Source organism: Planococcus citri, chromosome 4 (assembly GCF_950023065.1).
Source record: "Planococcus citri chromosome 4, ihPlaCitr1.1, whole genome shotgun sequence".
In the NCBI taxonomy this organism is placed as follows: Eukaryota; Metazoa; Arthropoda; class Insecta; order Hemiptera; family Pseudococcidae; genus Planococcus; species Planococcus citri.
Window position 1 is genome coordinate 66,431,066 of NC_088680.1, and position 21,875 is coordinate 66,452,940.

A 21,875-nucleotide genomic window follows, 5' to 3' on the forward strand; every position below is an offset into this window, starting at 1 on the left:
GCTGTATACTTGTGCTAGTGAATTATCTCGTATATGAATGCGGAATGCAGCATGGCCGGCGAGTTGGCAAATAAGTACATGTGCATCTACTTTGACTTTGACTTTATTAACTCCCTCTAAAGTTGCATGCTTTTTTTTCAAGGTCTTGTGACAGCACAACAAAATTAGCGATCGCGATCAAAATTGGAAAGCTTTATTGAAAACTTTCTAATTTCTGAAAATATGTTAGCACATTTTTATAAATTGAATGAGTCGAATTTTAATTTTCTAAAAAATTGAAAAATGAAAAATCAATATTTAAAATTTCATTTCTGGCCCTTCCAGAGCAATTTCGGGGCTCGTACCCAATTTTTTCAAAAAAAAAAGACGTAAATTTAGAGACCAAAAAATCTGGAAAAAGTAACCTAAAAAGTGACAAAACATGAGCAAAATATTTTAACGCAAAAAAATACCCCCCCCTCCCTCCAAAAAGAAAAGAAAACAACATTACAAACTAAAATGATCTGTTTTGTAGTATTTTTGAAACATTCTGATGCTAAAGGCAACAGTGAGAATTTTTGCAGTTTCTAGCAAAAAGGGAGACTTTGACAATTTTAACAATAGGAAAAACTTTCTGGACAATTTCTGGCTAAAAAAAGTAAAAGATTTGGACAATTTATGAAAAAAGTTGTATTTTTTGGAATTTTTTGCAAACAAATGACAATTTTAAGCAATTTTGATGGACACCGAGAAATTATAGCATCCTTTTAACAAAAAGCAAGACTTTTGAATAGTTTTTGGAAAAAATGTGAAAATCTTCAGCAAGTTTGGTAAAAAGCAAGAATTTACGTCAAAAAGATTCAATTTTTGGCACAAAGAATCTTTTTGTGTAATGCAGTTAGTAGGTTAAAAACTAGACCATTTCGTAATTTTTGGAAATTTTAGGTAAAATGCAAGACTTTTGAAATTTTTTACAGATAAACGAAAATTTTTAGAAATGTAACGAAAACGCGAGATTTTTTGTCAATTTTTTTCACACAGCAAAATTTTGACAATTTCAGCAAAAAGCAGGACTATTTTTGATAAATTGTATAATTTTTGGAAAAAGTGAAAAAATCTTTAGCAATTTCTCTGAAAAGCTGGAATTCATGTTGAAAAGCAAAAATTACAAAACCAGCAATTTTTGAGAATTATTGAAAAAAAATTCATTTTTTTGTAATTTTTCTCGAAAAGTAATTTGTAGGTATAGGTTAAAAAACGAGACTTTTTGGAAAATTTTGGGAATTTTAGGTAAAAAGCAAGACTTATGAACAGTATTTGGAAAAAAATACGACTTTTGGATTTTTTTGCAAAAAAACAACAATTTTCAGCAATTTTGGAAAGAGCTTTTGAAGCGATTTTCAACTTTTTTTTTAATTAAAAAAAAAATTATGTAGAATAACGAAAACGAACATTTTACCTTAACGTTACAAGATAATAACATAGAATGAACAGCGTTCAAAATTCGGCAATAATTTTTAAAAAGCTCTGCTTTTTGCTCTAAGTTGTCAGAGTCTTGTTTTTTGTGAAAAAAAAGTCCTTAAAAATTCTCACTTTTCGACAAAGTTGCTTAAAATTGTCTTTTTGTTCAAGAATTGAAGACGTCATAGCAAAAAGGACATATGTGTGAAAGTTGTATTTTGAGAAAAAGCTGTTTGAAAGTTTGAGTGCTTGTGAAGTTTAGAAATGTGCATATTTGAACATGGTGACGACTGGAAAATGATCGCTATAATATGTTAAGTAAAAAAATGGCAAAAAAGACAAGTTTTTTTGGCCAATTTTTTTTCTTGATTTAAAAATGTTTTTGAGCAAATTTTTGGATTTAAACCAGGTAAATAATGGTTGACAACACAAAATCGACCATGAGTAACCCATTATCTCTGAAAAAGTAAATTTTTAATCGACTTCGCAGTTTTAAAATGGCGATATCTCACTGGTTCTTCGACTTTGTGAAGTGGGGGTAGTCTCATATGATAGAGGAAGGTCTGAAGAATAACAATATGGATTCGTCTCAAAAAGGACATATGTGTCATATATACCCCTTTTTGTTATGAAGTCTTCAATTTATTCGGGGCACGTACCCAATTTTTTCAAAAAAAACAAGTAAATTTAAAGACCAAAAAAGCTGGAAAAAATAACTTAAATAGTGACAAAACACGAGCAAAATATTTTACAAAAAATATTACAAACTGAAATGTTCTGTTTTGTAGTGTTTAAAAGTAGAACTATGTATTTTGAAACTTTCTGAAACTAAAGGCAACAGTGAGAATTTTTGTAGTTTCCAGCACAAAGGAAGACTTTGACAATAAACAATAAGAAAGACTTTTTGGACAATTTCTGACCAAAAAAAGTAAAAGATTTGGACAATTTATGAAAAAAGGACATTTTTTGAATTTTTTGGAATTTTTTGCAAACAAATGACAACTTTAAGCAATTTTGTTTTCAAAGCGAGAAATTTTAGCATATACTTTTAACAGAAAGCAAGAATTTACGTTAAAAGCTTCAATTTTTGGCACAACGAATTTTTTTCGAGTAAAGCAGTTTGTAGGTTAAAAACGAGACTATTTAGTAATTTTTGGCAATTTTAGGTAAAATGCAAGAATTTTGAAATTTTTTACAAAAAAACGACAATTTTTATCAATGTAGGTAAGTAACGAAAAAGCGAGATTTTTTTCAATTTTTTTCAAACAGAAAAATTTTGACAATTTTAGCAAAAAGCAGGACTATTTTTGATAAATTGTATAATTTTTGGAAAAAGTGAAAAAATCTTTAGCAATTTTGCTGAAAATCTGGGATTTATCAAATTCATGTTGAAAAGCAAAAATAACAAATCCAGCAATTTTTGAAAATTATTGGAAAAAAAATCATTTTCTGTGATTCTTTTCAAAAAGTAATTTGTATAGGTTAAAAAACGAGACTTTTTGGAACTTTTTGCAAAAAAACAATAATTTTCACCGATTTTGGCAAAAAGCTTTTAAAATGATTAATAACTTTCTTTTCATTTGAAAAAAAATTACCTACGTAAAATAACGAAAACGAACATTTGACCTTAACGTTACAAGATAATAAGTAATAATAATAACACAGAATGAACAGAGTTCAAAAAAGTATCACTTTTTCGGCAATAATTTTTAAAAAGCTCTGCTTTTTGCTCAAGTTGTCGAAGTCTTGTTTTTTTGCAAAAAAAAAAAGTCGTTAAGAATTCTCACTTTTCAACAAAATTGCTTAAAATTGTCTTTTTGCTCAAAAGATTTCAAAAATTCTCAACATTTCTTCAAAAATTGTTCAATAGTCTCGTTTTTTGCCAGAATTATATTTGCCAAAAATCCTTTTGTTAAAGTTTTCTAAGTCTCGTTATTTTCCAAAAATTTATACATATATATATTTTTCTTTTTGCTAAAAACTGCTAAAGTTTTCACTGTAAGTGCCAAAAATTTCCAAAAAGTATCATATTTTTCATCAGAAAATTTCAAATTAGTTCAACCTTTTAAAATTAAAAACCAAAACATTTCAATTTGTACCTAATATTCTGTTTTTTTGTGATTTTTTTTTTGCATCAAAATGTTTTGCTTTGCGTTTGTCACTTGTTTTGGCTATTTTTGGAGCTTTTTAGTTACTAAAGTTACTTTTTTTCATATGGAGGGGGGATTGGATATGCTCCCTAGAAGGATTCTGACCAGAAATGATTTTTTTTTTTTACAATTCTTACAAACTTCAATTATTTATATTTCATAAAAGTCGTCCAACTTGTTTTAGGGGGAAGGGCGGGAAAAGTTTTTTTTTTTTTACAGGGGACTGTGGCCTGTTCTGACAAAAGGGGCCACAAGTCGGAAAACGTTTTTTTACAGTAGAGGCAAAAATGCAAAAATAAGTCAAAATTTTGAAAAATTGTTTTTTCACGGATTTCGGTTGTTTGACATGTGAACTGTCATGTGACACAGCAACAACACGTAATTTGGCCGAAAAATGTGTTGAAAGCGCATTTTGAAGTTAGTGTCAGTCGAAAATTTGAGCGCTCAAAACTTTCAAAGCTCTCTGGAGGCGGAACAAAGCATTCTACGGAAAAATTACGTCGAGGAAAATTGTAGAGAATTAAATTTCCAATCGACACAATGCCATTAGTTTTTTTCTAGGATGCTTAGTTTTCGATATATTTGCAAAAAAATCAAAAAATCAAAAAAAATTCGATTTAAAAAAAAAATTGTCTCATTTTATCTTATTTTTTTACGTTTTTATAATGTAAACGTGTTCTTATCGTAAATTTAACTTATTCCATGTTATTCTACGCACTTTCAAGTACCAGAATCCATTTTTTGAAACATTATGTACCTTTTCTCGGAAAACATAACATTATCAGTTTTCATAAATTTTTTTCTTTAAATGCGTTTTTCTCAAAATCTTGTTTTTCAATCCTTCAACTTCAAGAAATGAAAAAAGGTGGAAAAAAATGAGCTAGGAGGCTGGGATTGGTCTCATTCGACTCGGTATGATGTCTAGTTTTCAAAATGACCAAAAAATTGAAAATGAAAAATCCGACTTGTGGTCCCTTTTGTCAGAACAGGTCACACTGGGGATTATTTTTAGAAGAATTTTGAAGTAGAATTGGAACATTTTTGAATTTGTTGGATTTTTTTTCATTTTCATCAATTTTTTTTTTACTGGAGGAAGGGCTTCTCGTAAAGTTTTTTTTTTTTTTTTTTTTTTAGAATAACGAAGAAATCTAAAAATGGAGATTATATTTTTTTTTGTTGATTGAAATGTGAGGACCTGATTTCATGTACGATTCAAATAATTTGTAATTCTATTCGCCGCCAAGAAACCATACACGAAGAGGGTATAATTCCAGTGTTTGTTCGGTTACTGTATCTACGCAAATAAATATGCGTATAAGTCTACAAATTCCGACTCATCTTACGTACGTATTTTTAGGCGGTAATAAAATTCGATACAATTACTATTTTCACAACAATCAACAATCGCGCTTCGTTCGAGGTCGTTCATTGTTTATCAACTTTATGGTTTATTGATTCGGGATACGCAAAGGCGAAGACGATCATCTTACGGCTTACGATACGAGTATACAAATTACACGCCACGCTATACGAATATGCATTCGCGCAATACTACAGCAGTACAACCTCCAATTCATCTGGGCCGCAGGCTGCAGCAAATAATTGATTCAGATGCGAGATGCTGGACAAAAAGTCTGCATTTTAATCCAAATGTTGTGGCGATTTCGATTCTCGTTTGTTCTGTCGTCGGCGACATGGCGTCATCGTACTCGTATTTCCATGTTGAGGAAATTCGATCACACGCAGCAGTTGGAAATTACAATGTTACCGTAGTACATCTACATCATCATCATCATCATCATCGTAATTCATAATAGGTTATGTGTGGCCACCAAGTGGCCGGCCACCGCCTCTTGCTGATGCCGAATCTACCTTCATATAGCTATCTGTTCTGTTTATCTGGTTCAGTTGCGTGGCATGGTGCGGCGGCGATGACCTCATTAAGAAGAATATTATCGTACGATATTTTGCCCATTCAATTGCCCGGGTCCACTACGCTAAATTCGCTTTCGCAATAAGACTACATTTTCGACTATCCTCGTCCACCACGTTCACGTCTTCATCCACGTTATTATCATCATCATCATCATTTTCGCCATTGCCATCGCCATCGCGACGTCGTAAATCATAAGTCAGCGGCGGCGGCGGCGGTGGCGGTGGTGGTGGTGGTGGTGGTGGTGTGGCATGGAATAGCGTTTCTTCGAATAATCCTGAGCAGGTGAGGGGATACTTTGAGTTCAATGACAGAACGATGGGTAGGACGATTGCGAAAACGAGTAATGACAACTGTCAATTTCAGCTGGAGGTTCCAGATTAGCTCGAAAATAGTCGGAATTGAACGAGGGGGAGGGGGTGTGGACTTTATTTATCAAACTTCCAGCACAATTATGTTATTAGCCGCATCTCATCCTTCTTGTTTTTATTCAGTATTTTCAACGATCATTTGCATTTCCAAATTCCAAGTTGCGAGAATGATATTTCGTTTTCATATTTTTGAGTTCTTTCACTTATTAGTTTTCACTTTTCAGGGTTCGTTTTTTTTGGTTTTTAGTTACAGTTTTCATTTTAGTTTTATTCATTTCTATTGAAAGTTACTTAATTTTTTCATTTTTGTGTTTCATTTTGGTTTTCTTCATTTTATTATTTTTCCTTATTCTACTTATGTATTTATAATTTTTTTTTCATTTTTTATTCATTTTTCAATTTTTCTTCTTTTTTTATCTTTTGCGTCCATTTTTCATTTATTCACATTGATATAATTTGATTCATTCCTATCTCATTTTCATTCTTCGTTTTATTTCACTTGATTACATTTCTCGGGCGATGACGGGCGGAGGGGAGGGGGGAGAAATTTTATTTTTGCGTAAACGTTTTCGTTTTCTTCATTTTTTTGCATCATTTTCTCATCTTACTCACATATTTTCAATTTTTCAAATTTTTATATAAGTAATTTTCATAGTTTTTATCTTTTATTTTTCAATTGTTTTTTTTTTTTAAATGACACATGCGTGATTAATATTCATCATAAGTCCACTTTTTCACACATTTCTGGCTAATTTCATTCGAATTTTATGGGCGCCAATTTTCTTTGATATCAATTTTTTGGCATTTTCATGTCATTTTAACAATTTTTAACAATTTTTCATAATATGAATTTCTCTGCACATTTCATTTAAATTTCATTACTCTTCGATAATCTTCAAAGATTTCAATGCTTTTTTGAGTATTTTTACTTTTTACAGCATTTTAATATGTTTTCAACACTTACTCGTGCACTATTAGCAAATTTTATTGAATTTTTAGAAACTTTTAATGATTTTGATACTTTTTAGAGTGTGTTTGCATCCTTTTAAAACGTTTCTACATAACTTTTTCAAGCATTTTTAGATTATTTCGTTGATAATTTTATTCATTTTTAGCTACTTTCAGCATTTTTTCCACACTTTTTGAGCTTTTTTACACCATTTTAACGCTTTTTCGTGCATCTTTACTATCACTTTATCTTTATCACAATTTTTTTTTCGGCTTTATTCCCATTTTGTATCTATGTACCTATTTGGATGATATTTTTCATTCAATTTATTATCAATTCCCATCATTTTTCTATGTTTTCATTTTTTTATTGTTGTTTTTTTGTACATGTTTTCATTTATTCACCGAGAATTCATTTTTCATTTCTTTTCAATCTTTGTATTATTTCACTTTATTACTAATGATGGAGAGGGATGAGGGGTGGCGTCATTAATTTTTTCTTAACAAAGAAAGAAATAATGGAGAAAATAATTACCTAGAATATTTGAAAATTGAAATGAAAATTAATGCCACCCCCCCCCCTCCCAAAAAGGAGGAAAAAATAATGCATTGAAGTGAAATAGAACGAACTATGTTTGAAAAGGAATAAAAAATGATTGCGTGATGAATAAATGAAAAAAAAAATGAGCAAAAAAACAATGAAAAATGAAAACAGAAAAATTATGAGAATTGATAATGTAAATCCAATAAAAAATGAATGAAAAACAAGAAATGAAGAAAATCGATGAATAAAACAAGAAGAAATGATGATAATAAAAGTGAAAACAATCGGTAAAAAAAATCGATAGACATCAAAACAAAAAAAAATTAAATCAAAACTCAAAAACAAGAAAAAAATGCAGAACTAAAACTAAAAACAAAAAATTGAAAATAAAAAATGAAAACAAGAAAAAATGATAATAATAAAAGTGAAAACAAACAAAGAAAATTGAAAGACATCAACACAAAAAAAATTGAATCAAAAAAACAAAAAACAAGAAAAAAAACAAAAAATTGAAAATAAAAAATGAAAGCTTTATGTAAACGGAAACTAACGACCGTAAAAAAAAATACAAACATTGGCAATTTTAATTAAAAGATTTCAAAATGAAAACCAAAAAAAAATGTCATCCTCACAACTTTCAAATAAAAATGAAAATTCTATTAAAAAAAACTTGAAATTCTAGAAAACAAAATGAAAAAACAAAAACATAAAATTTTCAAAACAAAATCGATCGCGAAAAAACTGAATCAAAACAAAAAACTAAAATCTAATTGGCAACCAAAAGCAAGAAATAAACTAAATACATTTATAAGAAAACAAAATGGAAAAATAAAAACATGAAAGTTCTAGAAACAAAATTCATATTGATAAAATTTCTATGAAATGTGTCAAAAATGCATGAATAATGGTTAAAAAAATGTTGAAATCATGTTAAAATAAGTTGATAAAAAGAAAGTTTGAAATCACTCAGAAATCAGGTGAAATCATCACTCCAAAAAGCATTCAAATCTCTCTCAAAATTCCATCAAAGAGGTAAAATTTCACTCAAGTACTGTCTACTGCCTTCATACAGAAAAGTGCAGTCGCGTGCGAAAAATTAAGTTTTTCAGAAACCGGGGGGGGGGGGGGCAAGTACTCGTAGATAGAAATCGAGGGTCTATTTCTGCTATGTTCAAAAATTTACCAAAAATCGAAAAATCAATTTCGCCGGCTCTACGTTATTGATTCTGAGGAGTAGATGTGTTATGCTCTTTCAGTGAGCGAAAATTAAGCTCAGTTAGATTATATAAGACGTGTATCGTGAAGATTCCTTAAATTCTGACAACATGAAACGTAATATTACACCAATCAAGTCAAGATGAAAAAAAAATCTTACATCGAAGGGCCAAAAAAAAACCTCTCAGGTGGATTCGCCGTTTGAAATCATATAGCAGAACGAAAAACCGAACGCGAACGGTTCACTATCCCTAATAGCAATAGCAAAGCAATTGGCATTTTTGGCAACATCATCGTTCTCGTAGCACTGCCTGCAGCTTCCAACAGCAATATTATGCTCGAATTAAAAACAATACATCAAACAATGGCTACACAGTTCGTTGACTAGTGCCGAGTAATTAATTACAATAGGTTCGCGTTATTCTTTGCCGCGCCGCAGTAAGTTTAATTGTAAAACAACGGCGAGATGCGACACTGTATACGAATACGCGGCGCGGCATTTTTCTTTTTTACCTCGCTCGTCGTCGTGATTCGTGAATAACGAAGATGAAAATTTAATTAAGTATATTTTAATAGGATATACGCCGCCGCCGCCACCGCCACCACCTTCGCCATCGTCATGACCCGATGTATAGCAGAAATAGCAATCTAGCTATCTTATCACAGCCGGCGAGCATTATCCTATTTTATCCCATATGCATAAAATAAGTACGAGTATATACGCGACAATACAATTGGACCAGTTTCTACACAAAGAAACACCGGCAGGGTATTACGAATTAGGCATACGAAAAGATCCATATGGGTAGTAGGTTACAAGAGAATGTGAATTTAAACGCAACAAGATTAATTGAATTATGTACAATTTCGTATACCAGAAGATATGGTCAAATAGAAAAGTTGATTTTGGAAACCTTTTGTTGTCTTGTAGAGCTATAGATTCTGATGGAAAATTACCTTCGGAAATGTAAAAATTATTTAGGTATGAAATGAAGTATTTCATTTTGAAAAATAAATTCATTTATCCCAATCCGAGCAAAATCTCAAGTGCTTTGATTTTCGTCAAGTTCAAATTCGATTCATTCGATTCATAAAATTGAGGTGGAAAATTAATCTCTCGAAAATTTTAAGCTTTCCAAAAACACCAGTGATAAGGGATTAAGGGAACCTTCTCCCAGGTAGGTCTAAAAAGAATGACTTAGAATCGCTCACAAGACAAAATTTCAGATGCTGAAGTTTATTTTTGGATTTTTGTGGAATTTTTGAAAATTTGAAAAATTCAAAGAAACCATTTTAGGGGTTGTCAGTTGTTATGGATAAGGTTGTTTTTCATTTTGTTAAATTTAAAACGAGACTTCTGAGTAATTTTTGGAGAAAAAAAGTGAATATCTTAAGAAGCAAAAATTTGGCAATTTTAGGGGGAAATATAGATAATTTTTTTTTTGAAAAGTGAGATTTTTATGGTTGGTAATTTTTTGAAATTTTTTAGGTTAAAAAGCGTGATTTTTGAATCGGTAAAAAGCTAGATTTTTTTGGAAATAAGCAACACTTTTGGACAATTTTTTGAAAAAAAAATACAACTATTAGGACACTTTTTTTTGTTGTTGCAAAAAACAGTGATTTTTTCACAGTTTTTGGCATTGCAATTTTCATTAAAATTGGGAGCATTTTTGGCATTTTTTTTAGGCAAAAAAAAACCGGACTCATGGGTAAGTTTCAGAAATAAAATGAAAACCAATTTTTAGGAATTTTCAACGAGAAACTATACTAAGTATTTAGAAATCTGAGATTTTTTTGTTATAATGTTGATCTTTTTATTATGACCCCTTCAGTAAATCACGTTCGTGAAAAACATTTGAAAATTACCTACCAATTTCTACGTATGTTAAAATTCCTAAGTTACGAATAACTTAATTTTCGAGAGAAAACCTTCCTCGGTTTCTCAAACAATGACGGTCATCTTGAATGGAGCCCTCCCCCAATCAACACCATATAAAAACAATTTGAAAATTTTTCATATCTGGTATAACTTTCTTCCAATAGATAACCCTCTTTTCAAAAATATCTTCTAAATTTTTTTCCCCGAATTTTTTTTTTGGGTGTTTATAGTTGCAAGATTATTTCACCCGTGTAGAGAGGGGTTTAGATTTGATTTATTAGGTTGGTTTTTTTTAGTAGGGTTATGAATTTTTGGATTTCAGAAGGGTTGTCTGGGATAGTCATTGAATTTGAGTCTATTTGGAGAGATAGTCTTGTTTGTTGTAATTTAGGACAGGGGAATAGTAAATGTTGAATGGATGTTGGTTCATTTTCGCAGAATTGACAGGGGGGTTTTGGAATTTTTTGGTAAGAGGTGGTTGTGTGTGATTTTAGAGTGACCTATTCTTAGGCGGGTTATGATTATTTCTTCTTTTCTGTTTAAGTGATCAAGGTTCTTCCAGGGGTAGATTGTTTTTTTGTGTTGAAAGATTTTGTTTGATGTCTGTGATGACCAGAAATTTTGCCATTTTGAGTGAGTATTTTGTGTAAAGAATGATTTTATATCGTCAGGCGTGAAAAAGGTGAAGGGTGGGGGTTAATGGCTGATTTTGCATAGGTGTCAACAATTTCAGGTCTTATTATATGACTCCCTTCTCCCCCTCGGCGTGAAAAAATAAATCACGTTCGTGAAAAACATTTGAAAACTACATATTTCTGTTTTAGAATACTCAAGTTACGAATAACTTCATTTTCAAGAGAAAACCTTCCTCGGTTGTTCAAACAATGTCGGTCCTCTTGAATGGAGCCCCCCCCCCTCAGTTGACAAAAATAAAAAAAAATCAACACCCTATTAAAACAATATGAAAGTTTTTCATTTCTGGTGAAACTTTCTTCCAATAGATAGGTAACCCTCTTTTTAAAAAATAATATTTTCTAAAAAAAATTTTTTTCGAAAATTCTTCACTTCTGATCAGACTTTTTCTGTATAACCCACTTTTCAAAAAAAATGATAAAAAAAAACTCATTTGGTCCCTTCACAATGTTAGATCTTTAACATAGGGGGTTCCCAAAATTGAGAAAAATCAAAAAAATTTCCAGTCAGAAGTCTTTTTACGTCAACATTTTTGATTTTTATAATTTTCACTTCCTCACCACGTGGACCGTTGACGAGAGGAGAAGGGGGGGGGAGTGCAAACCATTGAATACTGTTTTTCTGATGGAAATGAACCAAATACAATGATTAAATTGTAAAAACGTAAAAATTTTTTCAATTTATTAATTTCTTTCCAATTTTTTTTTTTAAGAAAAAAGGGTTTTTTATCAACATTTAATTAAAAGTGGAGGGGGGAGGTGCTATAACAATTTTAAGGGCCGAGAATTGAAAAAAAAAATTGAGAAATTTTCATCAAAATATATAAATTTTATAAGACGATCCACGGTGGTCCGAAATTGCAAAGTAGCGGCCAAAATTCTTAAAATCCTCAGAATAAAAAAGTTTCAAAATAATGATAACGAATTGTTTCATTATATTCCACTTCCCGTTCTCGTTCTGTGATTTCAAACACTGCTCCATTATTTTTCTTGCATACAGAAATTATTGAAAATTGAGGTAGGTCGGTAATAATATGTATGGTGCCACAAAATAGTCAAAAAAGAACCATCAACTTCAAAATACTGTAAAACACGCCAATTTCAATTTTATTCAAAATTTCATGGGTTTACAAATGGATATTTTTGAGCATATAAAAATCGTTGATTCCATTTTTTCGAAAATATTTTGGTTTCTACCCTGCTCATTCATCACAAAAAAAAACTCACAATTTTTTTGATATTTTTGAGGTATAAGTTCTATGTACATTTAGGAAAAATATTCACAAAAAATTATCTGCCCCAACTTGCCTCATTTCAAAAAATTGCTATATGTACTAATTTGCTTAAAAGCTATTTTTCCATGTTTTTTCTCCCAGAAAATCCAATTCAGCATCCTAAAAAATCCATACATTGATATTTTTATGTTTGTTGAATTTTTCGAAATTTCATGTTTTGCATCCTCCTTCTCCCTCGAGGGCTCATTTCGAGGTTAAGGGGAAAATAAATGCCAAAATCGACTTCACCGATCCAAAGAACCCTAATTCGATACCCACGTCGAATTTTTCGAAATTTTATGTTTTAACCCCCCCCCCCTCCCACAAGCATTCCCCCCTCTCAAGGGCTCGTTTCGAGGTTAAGAGGAAAATAAATGCCAAAATCGCGACTTCACCGATCCAAAGAACCCTACTTCGATACCCACGTCGAATTTTTCGAAATTTCATGTTTTGACCCCCCCCCCCTCCGAAAGCATTCCCCCCTCCCAAGGGCTCGTTTCGAAGTTAAGGGGAAAATAAATGCCAAAATGGCGACTTGACCGATCTCAAGAACCCCTACTTCGATACCCACGTCGAATTTTTCGAAATTTCATGTTTTGCCCCCCCCCCACCGCACCTTTGAGGACTCATTTTGCGGTTAAGAGGGAAATAAATGCCAAAATCGACTTCAGCGACTCACAAATCCTGCATTTCGATGATTTAAACTCAAATTGTGAACTCCTACACCTATATTTTTAAAATAATAACTCCTACATATAAATAGAAATACCATCTAAAAAGAAATAATAAACAGGCAAAACATACCATCTCATCCAGACTTTTCAAATCATTGGTAACGATTTGCGGTATAGGTCCGTATTCGACGCAATCATCTCCGTCGCTAAGGTCGCTTTCTTCGTCGGAGACTTGCTCGTAGTAATCTTGACATCCGCCAAACCTGAGTTTACGCTTCTCGGCCGCTATTTCGCGGTCTATTTCGCGTTCCAGATGAACGAGCATGGGCGCCGGCATACCGAGCTTGGCGGCTCTTCGGGCCACCTCGAGCAGGCACAGGATCACGTGTTTTTCGTTTTTGCGCATTATCAAGTCGTCCGTTTCGAAGAGCAAACACTCGTAAACGCCGAGACCGTGCCGACACCACGTAATAAAATTCGAGACGTTGTCGCGCGCGAAAAATGTGCCCGCTTTGGCACCGGGCAAGAATCGAACCGGTTGCAGGCGTAAACACGATGTCGCGATACTGTGCACGTTTGTTTTGCCCGCCGCCTGCCGCCTGTCTACGTATTCTTCGGCGTATTTTCTCACGTTGTTGGCGTGCTGCGCGTGAAACAGAACAAAAAAAAACATAAAATTTTAATATACTTGTATTTAACAACAGAACAAAAAATAGCACATAAAAATGTCAAAAAATTATGTTTTGTTTTGAACAAGCGTGAAAAGTTTGCACGAGAGAGAAAGGGAAATGCACAATTTTTTCATTTTTTTCAATTCATCTCGTCCTATGCAACCCTCCTCCTCCCCAATAAAAAAAAATTCAAGAGACTCTCTATAAGATGAGACGAAACGAGCACAAACGTCAAAAAAAAATTCACGGTTGCTTCGTATATGCAGTAAAATATAGGTAAAGATAGGTAATTAGGTACTCAGCTACGAGCAAGGAAATGCCAGTCGACAATCGATTTATTTTTGGATGAGAGCCATTATGCTGCAGACCCTGTAATGACTCAACGACACATAATATACCCCCAGTGGGCTAGAGCTATACGTACACCACTAGCTTCAACTGCGACATCTTTATTACCCATCTAAACTTAACCCTGCGTTATTGATAATTTTATGAATTCTCTCAAAACTGCAGCATGCAGCTTTTTCGCGAATAGAAAAAGAAAACCTGCGGCACAATTTAAAAATAAACACGAAACATTAAACACGTTTTATCAAAATATTTAAAAAATTGATAATTTTGTTCAATGCGGTCATAAAATCGATTAACCCTATCAGAACTTCCAAACTGCAATTTAGTCAAAAAAAAGTTGAAAAAAATCAATCTCCTAAAATCTAATGGAAGAAAAGAACTCTAGAAATCAAACTAAGCAGGAATTAGTTCTTGTGGCAAAAAAAAATTCAGCCAATTTTCAAAATGGCTCAAGCCCAAATTTTTTTTGCAAATTAGGACTTGGGCACCATACTTTGGCTGGCTTGAGACACAATGAGATGCAAGAACCCTCCTCCCCCCTCCTTCAACGTGATTTCAGCACTAATTTTGGAAAATTTTTGAAAAATTGTCATCCCACTTATCAAAATGGGTTAAAATTTCGCAAGAATTTCAAATATTGCAACGAAAATTTTTTCTGAACATTTCTGCAGGATTTGGGTCTCAAAATTGAGCAATGATTTTTGAGATTATTGAGAAAGTGTCATGTAATCTATTGAAATGGTAGAAAATTTCAAATATTACGATGGAAATGTTTTTTGAGCATTTGGGAAGAATTATTTCAGAGCTCAAAATTGAGCAATGATTTCTGAGATTACTGAAAACGTGTCATGTGACCTTTCAAAATAGGTGAAAATTCCAAATATTACGATGAAAATTTTTTTTTTTTGGCATTTCAGAAGGATTCAAAACTCAGAATTGAGTTTTGATTTACGAGATTTTTTTTGAAAGAGTGTCATGTAACGCATCAAAATAAGATAAAATTACGCGAGAATTGAAAAATTTTAACGATGAAAATACTACTAGAGCATTTGTGGAGAAATCGGAGCTCAAAATTAAGTCACGATTTTCGATATGTAAGAAAATGGTGCCATTAGACCGATCAAAATGAGCACAAATTTTCGAATGAAATAACCAAAATATTTCAACGAAAATGATTTTCGAGCATTTCTGAAGAATTTTGAGCACAAAATTGAGTCTCGAAATTGAGCCAACTTATTGGAGAGAGATGAAAAATTGTCTTACGACCGATTAAAATGGCATGAAACTTCAAGAAAACTTCGAATATTTCAACGAAATTTTTTTTTACCCATTTTTGAAGGATTTTGAACCCGAAATTTCCTGCCATGATCTTTTTTGATGAACATTTCAAAAGAATTTCGAGCTCAACATTTTCTATCACCATTCTCCAAATTTTTGAAAAAATCTCAAAAAACTACTTAAAATGGGTTAAAATTTCGAGAAAAATCTGAAATTTCCATTGCAACTTTTTTGAGCATTTTTGAAGAATTTTGAGCCCAGGATTGAGTTTTGAAATTGAGTCAACTTTTCGGAGAGTGATGAAAAAATGTCTTAAAATGGCTTGAAACCTCCAGAAAACTTCAAATATTTCAACGATATACCTTTTTTTTTACCCATTTCTCAAAGATTTTGAACCCAAAATTTCTTGTCATGATCTTTTCTGAACATTTCAAAAGAGTTTTGAGCTCAACATTTTTCATCATGATTCTCCTAATTTTTGAAAAGAATCTCAAAAAACTACTTAAATGGGTTAAAATTTCGGGAAAAATCCTAAATTTCTATAGCAACTTTTGTTGGGCATTTTTGAAGAATTTTGAGCCCAAAATTGAGTCAATTTTTTGGAGAGTAATGAAACATAGTCTTACGACCAATTAAAAAATGGCTTGAAACTTCAAGAAAACTTCAAATATTTCAACGGTACTATTTATTCATTTTTGAAGGATTTTGAACCCAAAATTAAGAATTTTGAGCTAACATTTTCTATCATGATTCTGCAATTTTTTTTCAAAAATCTCCAAAAACTACTTAAAATGGATTAAAATTTCGGGGAAAATCTGAAATTTCCATTGCAACTTTTTTCGAGCATTTTTGAAGAATTTTGAGCACAAAATCGAGTCTCGAAATTGAGTCAACTATTTGGAGAGTGATGAAAAATTGTCTTACGACCGATTAAAATGGCTTGAAACTTCAAGAAAACTTTAAATATTTCAACGACATTTTCTTACCCATTTTTGAAGGATTTTGAACCCAAAATTTCCTGCCATGATCTTTTTTGAACATTTCAAAAGAATTTTAAGCTCAACAATTTCTATCATAATTCACCAAATTTTTGAAAAAATTTCAAAAAACTGCTCAAAATGGGTTAAAATTTCGGGAAAAATCTTGAATTTCCGTTCTAACATTTTTTAGCATTTTTGAAGAATTTTGAGCTCAACGTTGAGTCTCGAAATTGAGTCAACTTTTGTGAGAGTGATGAAAAATTGTCTTACGACCGATTGAAAAGGGTTGAATCTTCAAGAAAACTTCAAATATTTCAACGATATTTTTTTACCCATTTTTAAAAGATTTTGAAACCAAAATTTCCTGTCATGATGTTTTTTGAACATTTCAAAAGAATTTTGAGCTCAACACAATCTCAAAAAACTACTTAAAATGGGTTAAAATTTCGGGAAAAATCTTGAATTTCCATTGCAACTTTTTCTGAAGAATTTTGACCTCAAAGTCTAGTCAATTTTTTTGGGAAGCGATGAAAAACCTATCAAAATGGCTTACAACTAAACTTCAAGAAAACATCAAATATTTCAAAAAAACTTTTATGAGTATTTTTCAAGAATTTTGAACCCAAAATTGAATAAATTTAACGGGTAAGTATATAAAAAGTTGGTTATTAAAACATTGAAAAAAAAATCAGAAATTTTTATCACATCTTTTTTTTAAACATTATTGAAGAATTTTGAGTCTAGAATTGAGTGAATTTTTTGCTAGTAATTACGACGAAAATTTCAAATGTTTCAACAACGTTTTTTACCCATTTTTAAAGGATTATGAACTGACAAGTTTTGGTAACGATTTTCAGGATTTTTGAAAAAAGTGTCCTGAAGGCTGCCCGTACAACAATGACCATGCTAATTTCGATGTGAATGTCGACCCATCCACATCCGTCACTTTTGGATGCCACATGTCGATGTGAATTTCGACCCTGTGTCGAGCTAATTGTCGATGTAATTGTCGACTGATGTTGATCTACATTCGTGTCGACAATTGGCTCCACACAGGGTCGAAATTCACATCGACATGTGGCATCCAAAAGTGACGGATGTGGATGGATCGACATTCACATCGAAATTTAAGTCGACCTCCTGCTTCGTTAATTTATAGAATTTGAGTTTAAAAATTTTTAATTTTTCTTCCAAAAATTATTTCCTCTGATGTGGCTATAGCTAGTGCTGAAATCAGCATCGATGCAAAGTCCACTTCCGAAGAAGTACAGACGAACAGTCTGTATAATCAAGAAGTTCAACAGAAATCCCTTATATCAAAGATGGTGCAATACTTTATCTGCGAGTACTAAACTAATCCATTTTCATGTCGACATGTCGATGTTAATGTTGATGCGAAATTCGACATCAACAAATACATCCACAATATCAACATCATATCATCTACAACACCAAACTGCGAAAAAGTGAATAATTTCATCAATTCCCTAAAAAATTTGTTTTCCACATTGAACAAGATCATATTTTTGAATGTTTACTAAAATTTTAAACACTAAAACAGAAATTTTAATTCTGAAAAATTGGTCGACATAGTTGTAGATGTAAATTTCGAACATCGAATTTTACATCTACATGTCGAGATGGCATGTCGAGGTATCAGAAATAATAAGAAAATTTCGAAAATTTTCATTTACCTGGCTTTTGTATGGACAGAAGATTCCTACTAAATAATTAATTGATCACTTTTCCATCATATGTTGGAAAAAAACGTAGTCGATGTAAATGTCGACGTCGACAATTGTTGTGCGGGTGAAACCCATTAAAATTGGATTCAAATTTCGGGAGAAAATCAAAAATTTCCGTTACAATTTTTTTCGAGGATTTTTTTGGAGAATTTTCAGCACAAAATCGAGTAAATTTTACAGGTAATCACGAAAAGTATAGGTTGAACTGAAACTTCAAACATTCCAAAAGATGTTTTTTTGAGCACAACTGAAGAATTTCAAGCCCAAAATTTCTGTTCACGATTTTCAAAATTTCAGTTTAGACTTAGTGGACGGTTTTTTCGAAAATATCAAAAATCACGACTCAATTTCGAGCTCAAAATTCTTCAGAAATTCTCAAAAAATATTTTCATCGAAATATTTCAAATTCTCGCGAAATTTTAACCCACTTTGATGGGTCGCATGATACTTTTTCAAAAATCTCGAAAATCACAATTTCCTTCATAGCTGCAAATTCTTTTAAAATGCTCAAAAAATATTTTCATCGTAAAATTTGAAATTTTTGTGAAATTTTAACCGATTTTGATAGGTCGCAATGTCACTTTTGAATAACTCTACAACAACTCATTTTTAACGGTATGGGAGAGGGGGGCGTGGACGTAAATTCAAAATTTCACTGCGCCGTATTGAGCGAGCTGTCTTTCCCGAATTTTGATTTAATAGGAGTGGAATGAACTCATTTATGCCATGGATGTGAATTTTTTTTGCACCTCTGACTCTGGGACGCCTGCATAGCCATTTTTGTGCTAAGTTAGCCTAAAAATCACACTACTGAAGAGCACTAGCGCCACCTAATCACTTTTTGCAGATTGTGCAGCTGTTGGACTGTATAATAATGTAATGAAATTCGACAGAGAAACAATACGAATAGTACCGCGGGTGATGCCCATTGCTCAGTGTTATGTCTAGTCGCTAGGGTCAGTCACATTTGAACGCCGAAACTGATAAGAAACATTATTTCATTGTTGGTCGAGTGGAACCAGAGGAGGTGGCGCGGGCATGGGGGTACAAAACTGCCCAGCGTAATCAGTGGAATAATACGGAATGAAACGGTAGCCAACACCGAAACGAAATCGTAATAAACAAGTGGACATTACGTATTTATCACTTATACGAGCGAGTACCTAACTACCTATACAAGTCACTGGCCTCAGCCTCCATTTCGCACCTGGACAGCGCTAAATCATTTATTATTATTATCGTTTCAATACAAATAGATAGCTAATTGCAAATATACACGTGACGATCGATCAATGCAGCCCCCAGCCACAGGTCGAACGATCGAATGACTCGGTATTCAAAACTGATCACGAGATCACTAAAATTTATTATGTAGATTCAATCTGCAACTTTAACAGAGAGCTTTCGAAGCTGACCCAATTTAACCATCTTTGGAACCACTATAGATTTTCAAAGGATGGGATTGCGGTGGTCATTTCAACTAAGCACATGTACATATGTACCTATCGAAACCATAAAGACCATTTTTCATTTTTCTTTGAAAGGGGGAGGGGGCGAAACAGGGATGAAAAATCGGTTCCCGAGGCACGTTTTCGTTATTTTGACAAGAATGAAGACGAATTAAATAAAAATTATATTTTTATACCTTATCTCATTTTTTTTCTGAAAATGGAATCCAGTCATTATTTATTCACACAGAGGACTCGAATTTCATTGAAAAACAGGGCCTAATAGTTGGTAGCACGTTAAGGTGAGTACAAAATACAAATACCGAGTAAAATACAAGTAACACACGACAGCTAAAATACTCGTACTCTAATTAACAGCGAATATACACAAATGACGACATTTAACGCGCCAACGTGTGTATTAATTAATTAGCGTTCCGCGTTGGCGCTGGCGCTAGTCAATTAGATAATACACATTAATTTGCCAATGCAATCACACACGTTCGTGATTCAAATGACACGAGACTCGACTACTGCGAGGCTTTGAAATTACGTACAAATTCTCGACGGCGGCGTTAATTAATATAAGACGAAAAATAAACGCTACCGAGTACCGAGTCAATGTACATACGTGAACTTATGCTCGTCGTAAGCGAAATAATACTCTAGCATTTTATTTCGCGTACGCGTAAATTTATTTTATGGAGTGATTCGTCATCCTGTACTTAGTTCTTGGTCTTACTCACACATTTACGCGCAGTGTTAACGGTAGCTTGGCTTATCTACTGGCAACAATTCACACATCGTGTCGAGACGGGCGTCGATGAATCATTCGTACAAAATTTCACGTTAGTACACTGAGTCGACGCATTTGACTGCAGTTTTTCTAACGAAATGAATTAAACTCCCTATTCGCGGAAAGGACGTGGGCTAAATGTTCAACGAGGGCAAGACAGAGTGAGGGGATAGACTTTCGTCAAACTGATTTTTAACGAGTTGGTGAGAACTTTGATGACCTTTGAGTTCGCACGATTGAAATTTCTTCCAAAAATTGAACGAAGATACAGGAATATTTTCAATCACCAGAAGTAAGTAAAATTTTGCACAAATTTTATATAATAAATATAAAAAACGAAATGAAAAATTTAATGAATAAAATTCGGTAAAACTGTAAAAAAAAAACAACAAGAAAATCATAAAAATTGCCCAAAAAACACGATATAATATCGTTCCAAATTAAATGAAAAACTGACCAAAACGAGCCCCAATAAATGCAAAAATTGAAAAACAGAAACAAAATGCTCAATTGGTGCACTCAAACGTTGAAAAATTTTGAAATAATTTGATGAAAAAGCATCAAAATTGCATAAAATTGAACAAAAATCCACTCAAATTGCAAAAAATTCCGCTACATTATTCAAAAGGTATTAAAAATAGTTTTAAAATTAAGGAAGTCTGCATCAAAATTTTGGTAAAAATTTAGCAAGATCATCAAACATACCAAAAAATTGTATAAAAAATAACTAAGTATTGTTAAAACTGATGAAAATGAGGCACCGCAGAAAGCTAATCTGAAATCATGCACAATTTGCTCAAATCACGCAGAAAACTGGTCAATTTTGAAAAAAATTGTTCAAAATAAAAATTGAAAAAACACGATTGAAATGTTGCAATAATTTATCAAAAATACTAGCTCATCAAAACATCATAAAAATTAGAAATAAAATGGAAAATTGACGAAGCAGGCAAAATTGTTCAAAAGACATCGAAAAATTTGAATCGAGACATTGCGAGAGAACAGGTTTGGAATTCAGTAATGTTCAGAAAAAATTGTGAATAAAATGAAAAATTGGCAAAGCAGATTGAAAGTACTAAGAAAATGTGGCAAAAAAGCTCAAAACGATTAAAAGCATCAGGTAAAAAAAAAAATGAAAAAGTTAAGAGACCCGGTTGGAAGTTTTCTAAAAATGCAGCAAAAATTGCTCAAAACAAAAACACATCAGAAAATTGGAAATGAATTGAAAATGTTGAATAAATTGAACTAGTAAAATTAGACAGGAAATCTCTGTGGCCATAAATGGATTCGCGAACCAAAAATCGGAATTCTCAAATGGTCTCGTGAAAATTTATAAAATTGTAGGATAAAAAACGTTTGTTGACTTATGAGTAAAAATAATTGACCAATTAAATTGATTCGCTAATAAATTCAATTAATCTCCGAAAAACAATACTTGAAAATTAGTGAACAAAATAAATAAAACCCGTGAACTTGAAAATTTGAT

The 21,875-nt window shown here is 32.3% G+C and overlaps 1 protein-coding gene across 2 annotated transcripts in view; it reads right to left on the reverse strand.

Annotated features, from left to right (window-relative positions):
- Window positions 1–21,875, reverse strand: part of LOC135843707 (GAS2-like protein pickled eggs) — a 167,766-nt gene that overhangs the window by 82,073 nt on the left and 63,818 nt on the right. For both annotated transcript variants that reach the window (XM_065361669.1, XM_065361668.1), the window contains exon 3: window positions 13,251–13,763. In XM_065361669.1, coding sequence (XP_065217741.1) covers window positions 13,251–13,763 — 513 coding nt within the window. The remainder of the gene's footprint in view (window positions 1–13,250; window positions 13,764–21,875) is intronic.